Consider the following 15,502-nt stretch of genomic DNA (forward strand, 5'->3'; position numbering starts at 1 on the left):
CAGTTTTAAGGTCAAAATCAATAAAATTTTAAATATAATTCATTTGGCTGCTGCACTGACCATGGGACAAGCATGCACCAAATAAATTCTGTTCATTTCATATGTTCACAGTCAGCGACTTAAATCACTGAAGACCAATGGCATCAGCATGACAGCCAATCAAATTGCATTTTTATATGAAAGGCTACTTTAAACATTTACTTACTATATTTTGTTTAACCAGATACCCAACTGTGTGTGGTGGTTGTGACACTGTGAGGAAAGCTTTGGTTAGGCAATACACTATCAAAGTTAAAATCTGCTCCACCATCCTCCATGAGGTCATTCCGGATAATAGATTCCATAGACTCCAAATCACATTCCAAGCTTTCAATCAACATGTCATCCAAGTCACTAGGCAGCATCTCCTGGTGGAGAGACACAATGCCAACTCTTCCAAAGCCATTGCAGCTATTTGAAGGATAAGGACCCATGGTTGTCATTGGATGGGGTTGAGTCATAGGCACTTGTAATGAACTTTTTACTGTTGACAAGCGATTAATGCCAGCACTGTGTGTCATGGTACTCCCAGTCCGGGGCAAGGCACGACCATTGATAGACGTCTGCTGATTATGTGATTGGTGTGTGTGGGCAATGCTGTTTATTTTGTTATGGGTAGGCTGAGTGCCATAGGTTGGCATTCCAGAATTAGATCCCATCAGCACATTCTGACTCAAAACTCTACTGCTGGCCTGTGAGACAGCAGATTCTGAGGGGGCCAGTAAATCATTATGTGGTGGAGAATCTGCTGTAAGCAGTTCCTTCAAAAGTCCAGCTGGAACATTATATGGGCCAACAGGCCTATAACCTGGTTTACTGTCCGGAACACTTTGCATAGGCATTTGTGACAGGGAGTTCATGCTAGCTTGAGCATAACTATATTTCCTGTACTCAGGGTCAGGGGATCCCATACTGTTGTTGGGAGATGTAAATAAATAACCAGACTGCTGCTGCATCATTGAGGCCGGTGAGGACTGTGTTGAAACAGTCATTGAGGTGTTAGGAGACAGGAGGTTTAAGTTATCCAAAAGATTCTCCATGTTTTCAGAGTTTCCAATCTCTGAAAGGCTTGGCAAAGTAGATGCCAACTTGGTGGCAGAAGGAGGATACACAAGGTTATGTACATCAGGATCTCCAAGGTCATCCTCTTCAGGCATAATTGAGCTTGCATTGGAACTGGTCCTTGGCCGAAATGTGCTCCATGCATCAAAGTCATCATTGCTGTGAGAACTAGGGCTACCAGGCCACTTGGTAAATTGTGACCTGGGCTATCACCATTCCCATCCTGACTTGGTTGAAGAGAAGCCTTTTTCTTGGCAGCTCTTCCTCTACTCTTAGCAAATTTACTGTTGTTATCCATAGAAGCAGCTCGTCGTCTAGGAGACTTTCCATTCTTTCCACCTTCTGGGTTCAAGATCCACCAAGAACTTTTTCCTGTGCCCTCATTCTGTACTCGTACAAACTTGCTGTGAAGGGATAGGTTATGCCGTATAGAATTCTGAAAAAAAAAAAACACGAAAATGTAAATATTACATTAGGAGGCAAATTTGTTCTAACAAAAATCAGAATCAAAAACATTTAATCAGATGTTAGAAACTGTTAAATAATTTTTTTATTCTTATGTGAAAATTGAATTTTTGTACTTAAATCAATTTCTGAGTTTGACGGAAACAGTGCTCCTTAAATCATAACTGTTAGGTTTTATTGCCTCCGCCAGGAGTTGGGACTAGGCAGAACAAAAAAAAAAAAAAAAAAAAAAAAAAAAAACACTTGGCTACGCCCATGGGCCATCTTTTAGCTGGTATATAACCCCCCACCCACCACCACCACTCTGCTCTAGATAACCAGTTTAGTAGAAAGCAGCATTAGAAGTATTAAAATTCCTTTGAGTGCGGTGTCCGTCGAACTCTGAGAAATGGATTTTATGGCAAGTACAAAAATCCCTATTTCTTTCATTCATCGACGAACACAGCGCTCCTTAAATCATAACTACTGGGATGTACAAAAGCAGTGCCAAAAGGAAAATGAGGGGTGGGGTAAATAACCCAAGGCTAAACACAAGCGCCCTTACTAGGACACATACATTTTTATTTTTCAGATGGGGCTCATTTAAAGAAAAACAGTCCCTCTTAAAAAGCAGCCTGCAAAACCTTGCGGCCAAAAGAAGCATCTGCAAATGTCAAAGTATCTACTTTGTAGAACCTAGTGAAAGTATGCACCGACGACCAAGTGGCCACCTTGCAAATCTTGAGATATGGACTTTGGACAACGAAAGGCCCAAGAAGTACTCAGCGCCCGAGTAGCATGTGCTGTGACAGGGAAAGGGGAACCTGACCTTTAATGGAAAAGGCCTGAGTCTCAGTCTGTCTGATCCATCTGGAGATGGTGGCTGAAGAAACAGCCAGCCCTTTCCTTGGTCCACCCGTAACCACAAAAAGAGTCTGACCTCCATCACTGCCAGATACACCCCAATCGCATAAACCACATCCAAGGTATGCAAGGCAAAATTCCTTGGGATGAGGCGGCTAGGGACACAAGGAAAGCAACACAATGTCTTCATTCAAATGGAAGTCAGAAAACTTTGGGCAGGAATGATGGACAGGGACGAAGAACCACTTTATCCCTATGGACCACTAAATAGGGACTACGATAGGATGCCACCAATTCCAAAACCCTGCCGGCCGAGGTAATAGCCACCAAGAATGCCACCTTCTGGGACAACGTAAGCGAGGGAATCCCCCATATATTCTCAAATGGAGGTTTCTGGCGAACTACATTTAAATCCCATGTCGGCAAAAGAGACCATACCATGGAGCCACATGTCGAACCCCCCCGAACGAAGGTACGAACTAAAGAGTGCCTGGCTAGTGGCACTTGAAAGTAGATTGCCAATGCAGACACCTGGCCCTTGATGGTACTCAAGGTCAACTTTTGCTCATCATCCTGTTGGAGAAAGGTTAAGATGCAGGCCACAGAAAAGGATTGAGCGCCAATCGACTCACAACAAGAAATGTACGCTTTCCACGTACGATGGAATATCTTGCTGGAAGACGACTTCCTCGCCTTCACCATAGTAGAGATCCAGACAGACCTCCATCTCTCAGTACCTGGCTTTCAGTAGCTAAGCCATTAAAACCAATGACTGTAAAGCAGGATGGTAGATGATCACTGATGGTCTTCTGAGAGGAAGCCCCCAAAGAGACGTTTACAGCCACCAGGATGATTGGAAGGAACTGCGGAAGAAGCCTTAGCAGGGGATGATACTGGTCTTACTGTGGCCCTGTGGAGTCTATCAGAGGACCCCATGACCTTGTCACGAACTTTGGTATCCTTCTGTGGAGCCGAACTTGCTAAAGGAGCTGCATGCAAGACTGTGCAAACAGAACTGTCTTGAAGGTAGATACCACCAGACTCAGAACCTGCATGCAAAATGGGAGAGAGAACAATCTGTGTGACAGCAGCCAGTGAATCATGGCCTCTGGTCCCTGAAGTTTGTGCAGAGTAAGGACCACCCATAGAATCAGACCTAAGTAAATCAATTCCCTGGACAGGGATAGGGGGGACCTTCGGTAGTTCAGACATCACCTGAACCTTTGCAGGAGTCTTTGCTGCATTCCCTGCCCTGGGACCCCCAACAGACTTTAGGTCCAGACGGGGGAATGAGAGAAGCCCAGCTCAGGGAGGGATTTAAGGATGGGGCCTCCCAGGGAACCTGCAGGCGGGTCCGAACGTCCCTGGAGGTTACCCGCTTTCACCCCAAAGAAAACCACCAAAAGGAGAGGGGGGACTGTACTTACCCTTCCATCATGTGGGTAACGCTCCAGACAGAACTCCTTGCCACTGAAGTAGGGGAGCTTTCGGCCAAGGGACCCAAGCCCGGTCGTATGCGACCCTGCGAGACTTAACTCGCGGGCCAGCCTCTTTTCGTGAGGCTATGTTGCAGCGGACCTAGCACATAGATGCGGTCAGCACGCGCTCGCTGGCTGGGCTGGCGGGGGACCACTGGATATAGATTATCCAGCCCGTCGCCCAGCCTGGCAGTTGATTGTAGCTCTCCAAGAGAAAAAAAAAAAAAAAAAAAGAAGAAGAAGAGCGGGGGGGTTATTTACCAGCCAAAAACGGCCCATGGGCATAGCCAGCTGTTTTTTGTTCTGCCTAGTCCTACTCCTGGAGGAAGCAATATAACCCACTAGTTATGATTTACTAGCTTACTCCTGCAGAGGGCACCATTACCCACTTGTGAAGGCTTACTGAACAGGCTGCGACTGTCAGAGGACATAAGAAAATATATTGCCCAATTTTTTGGGGTAAATGATAAACAATGTTCTATTCAGTAAATAGATACTAAAAAGGTCAAGATTTAAAATTGCGCACACCTGTTAAATGGCAACAAACTACAGTACCTAAAATTAACCTGTAAAGGCTGTTAAAGCATCACCTATGGCTATCAGTTTAGAGTTAAAACATGAGCTCTGGCACCAAAGTTATTTCTCTTTATTCCATTTGCTGCGATACCTTACCTGTCGTGCAATTACTGTTTACATGCCAACGTTGGATCTAGGTACGTGTTTGCATTAGGAAAAGAGCATGGAGATGCCCTTTGTTTTTTTTTGTGATAGCTTTGGGCAGTGACAGGTACTCTTTATGGAAAGCTCAGAGGTCTTATTAGACCTCTAATCCCTCCATGCATGCATATTCGATTTCTTAAGTTTTCACTGGTTGCATTCTTATTTCAGGCCAGTGACTCACTGGATGGTAAAGGAAAGAAGAAGAACAAACGCTTTGTACACATGGGCTTTAGTTTGCTTTGTAAAACTTCCTGTACTCACTGCTCGTATTCAAATCTTTTATCCACACTTCAGCAGCTTTGCTTAAGACATTAAAACAACTCTAATAGCAAACATTTCAAACATGCATACCTGTAAAAGAAGTACTGTATTTAATCGGTGTATAACACGCACTTTTTCCTCCTAAAAATGGAGGACAAAGCACCAGTGCGTGTTATACGCCGGTATAGTAAAAAAAAAAAAAAAAAAGCCGGGCAGTGCTGAGAGGAAGAGGGGGCGGGCCGGGCAGAGCAGAAGGAAGGACGAGCGGCTGCTGTCATAGGAAGTCCCGCCTCCTATGATGGACAGCACAGTGGCCCAATGCCGGGACACGGGACGTGTGACGTCTATCATAGGCGCCGGGACATTAGATGACAGCGGCGACTCGTACTCGCTTCTCCTCGCAAGGTCCGCCGCCCTCTGCCTCAGCGCTGCCCGGCTTTTTTTAAAGAAATATATGGGCGATCTGCGCAATGTAATTGCGCTGGCGAGGCTGCATTGACAGACACTGCGCTGGCGAGGCTGCATTGACAGACACTGCGCTGGCGAGGCTGCATTGACAGACACAGGTAAGACTGCATTTGATTAAAAAAAAAAAAAAGTTCTGAGTTCAATGCCATTTAAAATTTTAAGCTTTTTTCCTAAAATTTCTCTCCTAAATGTGAGGTGCGTGTTATACGCCGATAAATACAGTAAATCTTTTCCTTTCCTATTGCCTGCACCAAACAAAATGCCACTGCTATTCCCCAGCTAAAGTCCACCGGGAAACTGACACTTTCAAAGAGTGTCAGTTTCCTTGCTCCCCCTCATTTTCTTTGGTCAACCTTTAGGTCACTATTGTTTCCTATAGTGCTGTAGGAGTCAGAGGGAGAAACCGTAAGTCTTAGACCCTGTGCACACCTGAGCGTTTTTCAGCTCTTAAAACGCTCATCTCTGAAGTCTAAAAATGCTCAACAAGCAAAATCCAATTCATTTTAATGGCCCCCGTTCACAAATGAGCGTTTTGTCACCTGAAGCAAAACGCCTGATGCTCAGAAAAAGTACATGAGATTCTTTTTTGGCAGATTAGAAGCGTTTGTTAGATGTCAATGCCTGCCTCCAAATGCCTGAAAATGATACGCTCAGGTATGAATGAAGCGCCTTAGTGTGTCCCCCACAAAAAAAAAAAAAAAAAAAAGTCCGCAATAGCCTTAACATCACAAGTGTGCTAGTGGCGTGAGAGAATATTATGTAGAAAAGCTATCCTATAAACGAGCACTACAGGTCTCTGAGCCCAGGGTTAGGCTAGCTGTTTCTAAGGATAAACATTGGGTAAAACATGCCTGTTTTATAATTAAAGTGAAACTTCACTCAATCAATATGGACCATTTCTAATTATGCTGCTAGCATTAGTAAATAGACAAGGACGTATACAGTAAGTCCCCTACACACGAACGAGCACACTCGTTGATAGCTATCCTAGGTACCAAACACCAATCGGTCCAAATAATTACTGTAATTGGTTTATAAAAACACATTTCACACAAGGAAAAAAAAAAAAAAATTGTTGAAATAGATACAGTACAATATGCAGCAAAATACACAGAACCACAACCACCAGAAATGTGAACTAACCCACAAGATTGGCAAACATATCTTTGTATCTTTGGAAGTTTGCAACTCAAAATGTTCGTCTGACTATTATATTTACTTAATAGAAAAATAGTGCAGCGCAATCCTAGTGGTGAAATTATAAAATCATGCAGAGTCCCAGTGTTAATAGGTGTCCATATAAACAGATAAAAGTCTCCAGTGTAAAGTGGTCCTAGGGCAATTCCATAAGGTGCTTGTCTCCACGAGTGCTCATGCAATCCCACCACCTGTTCACACTGCCGCTCACCTTAACAAAGAGACCCTACAGGGTCAACCAGCATTTCATCTCAAAATCAAAGCATCCTCACACTTTCTTCCTTAAGCGTAGTAAATGATTACACCTCCGATGCACTGTCAGCTCCTCAAACAATGTTACCAATATGTGTAGGAGACAAGAAAAAACGATCTAATGCTCTCTGTATGCAATCAAGCACTCTTTAATCCATATAAGAAAACAACTCACATTTTTGAAGAAAATAACAGCGCATATCTGCAGAGTTTGCAAGCAGGCGTGCATCAGGTCCACCAACCCGGAAGAGTGAGAGGCGGCCGCGGGTCACGTGACATCCCTCGTACGCGTTACGTCCGTGAAAATAAGCGGGACTTCTTCAGCAAGGGACCCTTGCTGAAGAAGTCCCGCTTATTTTCACGGACGTAACGCGTACGAGGGATGTCACGTGACCCGCGGCCGCCTCTCACTCTTCCGGGTTGGTGGACCTGATGCACGCCTGCTTGCAAACTCTGCAGATATGCGCTGTTATTTTCTTCAAAAATGTGAGTTGTTTTCTTATATGGATTAAAGAGTGCTTGATTGCATACAGAGAGCATTAGATCGTTTTTTCTTGTCTCCTACACATATTGGTAACATTGTTTGAGGAGCTGACAGTGCATCGGAGGTGTAATCATTTACTACGCTTAAGGAAGAAAGTGTGAGGATGCTTTGATTTTGAGATGAAATGCTGGTTGACCCTGTAGGGTCTCTTTGTTAAGGTGAGCGGCAGTGTGAACAGGTGGTGGGATTGCATGAGCACTCGTGGAGACAAGCACCTTATGGAATTGCCCTAGGACCACTTTACACTGGAGACTTTTATCTGTTTATATGGACACCTATTAACACTGGGACTCTGCATGATTTTATAATTTTACCACTAGGATTGCGCTGCACTATTTTTCTATTATGTATTCAGAAGGTGTTTTGGAGATATTGCCCTTGAGTGCTTAGCTGCTGGTCCATTTATTAGTGGTGTGTACAAGAGTCCAGCGCTGAATATTTCTTTTTATTTTATTATATTTACTTGTTTAAAATGTTTTTTTTTTTTCCATTTCGGAAGTTATCTTCTGGTCTCCAGGCCTAGGTAAATGAGGTCACACATCCCAGGAGTCTTCAGGAGGGGAGGGTGGGTTCTCAGCTCAGCCCATGCCTAAGCTACATGAATCATCTGCCCTTACTCGACAGCCTTTGCCAGAAATGCCAGGGGGCATTTTTCTAGATTATTTCTCAGCTAAATAAAAGCATGAAGACATGGATGAGTTTGCTATGAATATTAACAATGCATTGTATAGATGCAGTGCAGTTCCACTTTAAAATGTATTATAAAAATTAACTTGCATCAAACTACCTAGTGCAAACAAAAAAAGGTAAGAGTAAAAGCACCTTTACTAATAGAAAAACGACAGGTCATATTTTATAGAGTTTAGACACAGTTAAATCCACAGGCAAATTTCCAGCGTCATGCTGAAGATACAGCAAAGATTTTGCCCAAACGATGCCGGAATAGATGTCACGTTGTTAACGCAGCACCTGAGGTGCATTTGGACAATATCTTGTCATTTGAAAATCTGCATATGCTTGGGATCACGATGAAAAAAAAGGCAGCCATGGAGGTCTCAGTGTTGCACTGGGCAAGGCAGAATTATGCTCAGGAATGTGTGAAAGAACTAGAAAAAATGTCTGCAATGAATAGAGCCTTCAGCCTGGGAAGCTAATTCCAGCAGCCAAGGCATTAACTGTTTGTCTCACTCCGCATAGCGCCAGTCCATTCTGGAATAGTGTATGTAATCATGTACTCATCTGGCTAACTCAAGTCTTCTGCAGGCTCTTCATTATCGATTGCTTAGATATTTAAAAAAAAAAAAAACCTGAATATGCACATAATTGTGCCATAAGGAGCAAAAACACACACACACACACACACACACACACACCCTACACCAAATGGTTTAACAATATAACGAAATGCAGTTTAAATGAACAAACTGGCATGGAACTTGTTTTATTTCCTTCGATCACATGCAGAGTACCGAGATGCAAGTGCTAAGAAATTTTCCAGGGTTTTGATTATTTCACAAAGGTCTCTTAGGATTTCCAAGAGCACAGGTGTGTCCAACTAAATATGGTAAATAATATATGCAGATATAAAGTTCATCTAAGATAGCAGATAAAATACACACACAGAACAGCTGGATCTAAATTGTTGCTAGCACTTAAGCTACCTATACTCAAGCACCTAAGCCACAAATCTGATCTAGCAGATGTCTGGCCTAAGCACGGTTTCACCTGTGTATGGTGAATAGTCAATTCCTCCATTATACAGAAATATCATCCTATAACCATGTGTGCACAGGCAGCAACTTTGCAACTGTTTCTATTGTCCCTGCAATTCAGAAGCTCAGTGCAGGTGCCAAACATCTGAATCTGTCAGAATTAGCCAAGCATTGTGAATGTTTGGCTTGTAACTCCTCACCTTAACTTATGCAGTCAGATCACTAGGTAGATGGCCACAGTTACCCAAAATCAAAGAATATAAGAAAGAATAGGCTTTCACTAGGGTTCATTAGGGACAAAGGACCTAAAGGACAATTGGGTTACACAGCCTGGTATAACCCCTCCCATTTCCTGCGTGCCTCAGTTTGTAGAAAAAGGGATACTCCACCAGTTGTTCATTCCCAACTATGGCAGGGGGCAGTGTGGTGCACAATTCAGTACAGCACACAGCTCCAACTATGGCAGGGGGCAGTGTGGTGCACAATTCAGTACAGTACACAGCTCCTTTTATTTTTTAAACAAACTTTTAAAGTGTACAAAAAACACACTTAATAATGGTGCTGTACAGGGTCCAGAGATTATATACAGTGTGCTGCGATAAAATGATGTCTGCATTTTAGTGCAGCTATGGTCTGCGTTGCAGTGTGAAAGGGACACACCGGAAACAACTGTTTTCTGTGTGTCTTTGCAGTGACAGTTGTTTTTTCGATGCAGTAAAATGCCGATCGCTGCACTATGTGTGAATTCCCCAAATAAGAGGAAAGGAAACTATCCTCAAATTCAAAAAATGGTCTTTGAAAATATGGACAGTCACAAGTGGTTGCATAGGAGGAGCAACATAAAAACACCCTGTACTAAAGTCTTAACCAAAGAATGGGAAGCTGGTGTTTATTTTGAGAATGGAAGGCGAATGTTCATTTTGGAATAAGAGTAAGATCAAGATTTACCCCTTGATACCCAAAAACAAATGTGGATTCAGACCCGATTGCAAAAAGGTCAGGATTCTTTACACCAAGTATATTCTGGGGTGAAAACTTCTTTCCTCATTCCATGACGGCAGACATCCTAGCTTTTAAAAGCGCAGAAAATTATCTCTGCACCTGGGCTTCAACAGCCATGATGCTGAAACGAGGTGGTAAATTGGTCCTTGGGAAAGGTGGATATTGAAGTGCCCAATGGGAATCTGCCAGCAGTCTGACCAGGTTTGGTATACCATATCTGCCTGGGCCAGTTTGGAGCTACGAGAATTACCAAATTGCCCTCCATCTTACTCCTGCACAGTAGACAAGGAAGACATTTATGAGGTTTTACTGATTCAGAGACACTAGAGCATTTACTGCTGCCAGAGTTCTTCTCTGCACATGGAGACAAACCTGTCCAGTCTGCTGCTTAGCCTGGAGGTCAGGAGGTACAAACCTCTTCACCTGCGACACTGGTCCTGAAATACTGCCACGTGTAGGGACAATTTTCCTGGGTCTGAGCACTTCTGGCGGAGGTAATCTGCCTGCCAATTATCCAAACCTGGAATATGAGGAGCAGACAAGGCTGGAAGTTCTGAAGTTGTGCCCAGGATAGAATTCTTTCTACTTCTTTTGTCAGAGAAAGACATCCTCACTGATAGTTGGATGTTTGTTGCCTGACTAAATCCTGATTAAATGGCCTTCCAGTCTGGAGATCAGCCATTGTAGTAACAAATTGCTCAGAGCTCTAGAATGCTGATCGGGAAAAAAAATTCCTCCAGCATTCAGGTCCTCTGCATTGACAAGGTGTCTGGGATGCCTTCCCAGCCTCGAAGCGGTTATCTTTTAAGCGGGGATCTTTTCAGACATTAGGAAGAAGGAGATTCCAAACTCCTGAGCTCCCCCTAGAGAAAATGGGGTATTTTCTTCATGCTGAAGAGGACATGTCCTCAATATAGGAAGGTTTAGATCAGGGGTCTTCAAACTATGGCCCTCCAGTTGTTCAGGAACTACAATTCCCATCATGCCTAGTCATGTCTGTGAATGTCAGAGTTTTACAATGCCTCATGGGATTTGTAGTTCCATAACAGCTGGAGGACCATAGTTTGAGGATCCCTGGTTTAGATGGACAGAGTTTACTACTACTGAACTGGGCCACTGGCCTTGGTCTGGTCTTGGACTTTGAAGCCTGGGAGTAATGAGAATTTTTCTTTGGCCTCAGAGGGAAGAGGAGTGTTCCCAGCTTGAGACTTAAAGTGGTTCTAAAGGCTACAGATTTTTTTACCTTCACGCGTTCTATGCATGAAGGCAAAAAAAGAAAAACTCTGAATGCAGTAAACCCCCGCACCCTTCCCCCTATCCTTACTGGAGCCCCCTCCAATCAAGCGATGTTCACAATAGCTTTGGCTTTATGGGGACTCTCCCTCCTTATTGGCTAAGACAGCAGTGGAAGCCGTTGGCTGTTAATCACAGCCAGTGAGCCAATAAAGAGAGAGCCTAATGGACGCATAGAGCATCAGCTCAGGAGCGAGTACGCAGCAGTGCCCCCCAGGGCAAGCACTGCTCGAGGGGGAGGAGCCAGGAGCGTCAGCAGGGGACCTGAAAAGATGATCGGAGCTGCTCTGTGCAAAACCACTGCACAGTGCAGGTAAGTAGGACATGTTTGTTAAAAAAAATAACAGCTTTAATATCACTTTAAGTAGCCCATAGACTATTTGTTCAATGAAAAAAAACCTGACCCGATTACCCCATCCACACATTTAATAGGGCTGAGGGTATCACTCCCACTGAGCTACTATATTCTGACAGCAGGGAGACTTCCCCCGCTGTCTGAATGCAATGATCAGCACTGCCAGCTACAGTGGGCGGCACTTATCAAGCAGTATTCATTTGACAGGGTGGGTATACAGAAGTTGATTGGTATATCAACTTCTGTTTAACTACTGCCCCAGCTAAATTTTACTCCATGTATGGCTGACTTTAGGCTTCTTCGTTTAGGGCAAATGAATACATTTACCCTCAGTGAACTCTGAGTATGTTCAAAGAAGCCCCAAATTCACAATTTTTACATTGCGGTTCTGCAGGTCTACATTTCAACCACCAGTTACAAATCTGCTGATAGAAGACTCATTTGAGAAATAAGAGTGAGATCAACTAACAAATCTACACAATGGTGTAGGGCTGTCTCTACAAATAAAAGGTCAGTATGAATAGGACCTGAATACTGTTCGTCCATTAGGCCATTCCTCCAAAGTCATGTCAGACTAACATCCCCGCCATAGCAGGTTGCAATGCAGGGCCTAATAGGGAAAACAAACATTTGGAAGAAGTTTCCAAACATTTGTCAATTGGATCCTAAACACTGTTGCATCCTCAACATGAATAGTTACCACTAGATCAATAGTGGGAACAGCCCACTTCTTGATAAAGGCCTCTTCAAATAGATTTTGCTATGTAAAACGCTTAGGAGGTATGAATAGTTTATTTGTATTTTCCGGTCTTTGGACAAAATGCCTTCAAGGTGTGTACTGGAAAGATTTTGAAAGTCTTGGGTCCTCTCAGGGATGCTAAATTAGTAACAAGGCTACTAGAAGCTACAGGCTGCTCTTATTTTCAATGTGATATGCCCCATGTCAATAAGAACCGTAATTGTTCCTTTAAGCCTAAGAAGCTGTGGCAGCTGCTCCCGACTCCTTAGGGAAAATATCCTCCAGCAAAGATTCGGGAGACTCTATGTCTGCATTATCACAGTTTATCTTTTCTCCGCATGTCATGGAGATCTCGCCACTGCTTGAGAAACGTTCAAAGCACATTTCCACGTCTGCAGTCAAACTGGAGAAAACCCCACTGTTTGTTGTATTTCCAATCACACAGCAAAAAATTACACATATCCATCCTTCTTACCTTTTAGAGGTTTGTAAGAAGGTGTTCTAGCCAACTTTTTCCCTACACTATCCCTCATTCACATACATTCGGCTTCTAATTTTTTTCTTTCTTTAACTCTTCGTTAGGACAGTGTTCAAAACTAGTTTACAACTGATAATGAACAGCACACACACATTACAGACAAGGTCAATTATGGTAAACATTACTCTACAAGATGATGCAACTCTGGCGCATGCTCTCAGGAGTCACTATGTCCTGGCACCCAGCAGATGCGAGAATTGTACACAGAGCGGTGCATGTGCAGCTCAGTGTATACAGTGCAAAGACAGCAAGGAGGAAGGTTAAAAAAAACAAACTCTTCACTAAGCTTTGGTTCACATTACTGCGGCTGCGGCGTTCGCATGTAATGTCGGAGCGCACTGCTCCTTCATTACATGCGATCGGCTGTGCGGTGCGAGTTTAGCCATACACTTTGTATGGCTAAATTCGCACCGCACCCGCAGCAAACACGCACAGGACCCTTTTTGGCAGCCGCATCAAGATCGGATCGCACAGCGGTTCACACTTGTGCGATCCGATCCTGTGCGAACTGCAAGATCGCACTGCGATATGCGATCAAACTTGGGGTGTCGTTAAGATTACATTCACACCCCCAGCGTATCGCATATGGCAGTGTGAACTGCCGGGGGTGCGTTTGCGATGCGGGAACAGGCTGCGGATTCGCAGCCTTCCCGCATCGCATAAGTGTGAACCGGGGCAAAAGAAACATGGTTTCTCTTTTCAGAAAAAAAAGAAAAAAAAAAAACAGTTTTGCTGTAAATCCTAATGTGTACAGCCTGTTTATGTTAAAATGATCATCGGCGTTACCAAACACTCAAGATAAAAGTCAGTTTTGTTTCACAGCCCAAAATCCCTAAGCTTAGCCAAAGCTTCCTGCAACATAATGGTGCAAGCAACTGGTGCGAGTTGTGTGCTCCACATTACCAAAAGAAAGCTCTGCTTGTGTAGTGCAATTGTTCCACGTGCAGAGTGATGGGAGCTTTCTGCAAACAGTTCATATTCCCTGTAAACGACAACACACACACACACACACACGGGCGCACCGGCCTAGTGCTTTATCTCTTAGACAGGTTTTTTAAAATGATATATTAAAAATACTCACAAACGAGTTTCTTTATAAAAAGCTCATCAAATAGATATAAAATCCTCAGCAACAAGATCGGGATTAGATCGTTCCCTGAAGCTGTACAGGCTTACGCGTTTCGAGGCAGCGCCTCTTCTTCAGAGCCCCTGAAGGCTGGGACAGATTTTGGTGCATCTGTGCATAACTAAACCGCTTTTAGCTTGGCTGACGCAGTTAACTGGAAGCTGAGGTGGGGGGGGGGGAGCTGAGGCGGGTGGGGAGGGGGGAGCGGAAGCTGAGGGGAGCTTACCATTGGTATTAGTATTATGCAGCAGGAGGGGGTTAATGTATTGCCACTGCTGGTCACTGATGCATTAGTGACCGACCAGTGGCAGTTAATTAACCCCTTGTGCTGCATTAGTGCAACCAGTATTAGTGTTAATTAACACTGGTTGCACCGATACTGGTTGCACTAATGCAGCACAAAGGGGTTAATTAACTGCCACTGGTCAGTCACTAATCCATCAGTGACCAGCAGTGGCAATACATTAACTCCCTCATGCTGCATAATACAAATACCACTGGTAATTAAATTAACCACTTGCCAACCTACATATACTGCGACAGGGTGGCAGCGATAGGTGTACGTTGCCACCTGTTTTTGGTATATGCCCCTCCATTTTAAAATTTGGGGGAAAAAGTCATTTTCGGTTTTCGGCCAAGGGCATCCTGCATTTTCGGTTTTGGCCCAGAATTTTCATTTCGGTGCATCCCTAATTCAGTCTGAAGCACACATTGACACACAGAGGAGGCACACGTGTGACCATCCGGAGGTCAGTTTCTAATATAACCATTACCAATTAAAAATACACTATTGACTTTTTTTTTTTTTTTTTTTAAACTAAAACGGGACCCTTGAGCTTTACTGTAAATAGATAAGAGACTTGCAGAGTAAGCCTTTTTAAAAGAGAAATCACAGTGCCTTGAAACAGGATTAAATTATCCCCAAGATTCACAGCAGACAATTAGGATAGACGTGAGAACAGTGTCTGCACCAAAAATCTAACTTTTTGTATGTTACAAAGTATTCATGATTGTGCAGGAAATGCGGGTGCCATGGGAAGCATGGATATGTCCTCACATGGTAGTTAAAAGACAATTCAACGAAGGACTAGCAGCAACACATGCCGACAACTAATTGTTCAGCTCTAAGTCCCAGTTCACACTGGTGTGATGCGGGAAACCCTCGGATTAAGTGCCGGGTCCAGCATTGCACCCGAATCGCACACTGGTTCACAGTGACATCTGCAAACCGCTGGTGGGTGTCAATGTAAAGTTAATGACACCCCCAGAAAAAGGTTTGCAGATCGCAGTGCCAACTGTCAAATGGTGCAGGAAATCAGATCACACAGGTGTGAACACTCATGCAATCAGATTCCAGTGTCAACCAAAAAAAGGGCCCTGCATCATTTTGGTGCAAATGCGATGCGAT

General features: G+C 43.8%; 1 protein-coding gene across 1 annotated transcript in view; it reads right to left on the reverse strand.

Annotated features, from left to right (window-relative positions):
- Positions 1 to 211: 211 nt before the first annotated feature.
- Positions 212 to 15,502, reverse strand: part of FOXO1 (forkhead box O1) — a 90,211-nt gene continuing 74,920 nt past the window's right edge. The window contains 2 exon segments of the mRNA XM_082247296.1: positions 212 to 1,303; positions 1,306 to 1,537. Coding sequence (XP_082103422.1) covers positions 216 to 1,303; positions 1,306 to 1,537 — 1,320 coding nt within the window. The 3' untranslated portion in view covers positions 212 to 215.

Source organism: Pelophylax lessonae (assembly GCF_965119305.1).
Source record: "Pelophylax lessonae genome assembly, chromosome: 2".
In the NCBI taxonomy this organism is placed as follows: Eukaryota; Metazoa; Chordata; class Amphibia; order Anura; family Ranidae; genus Pelophylax; species Pelophylax lessonae.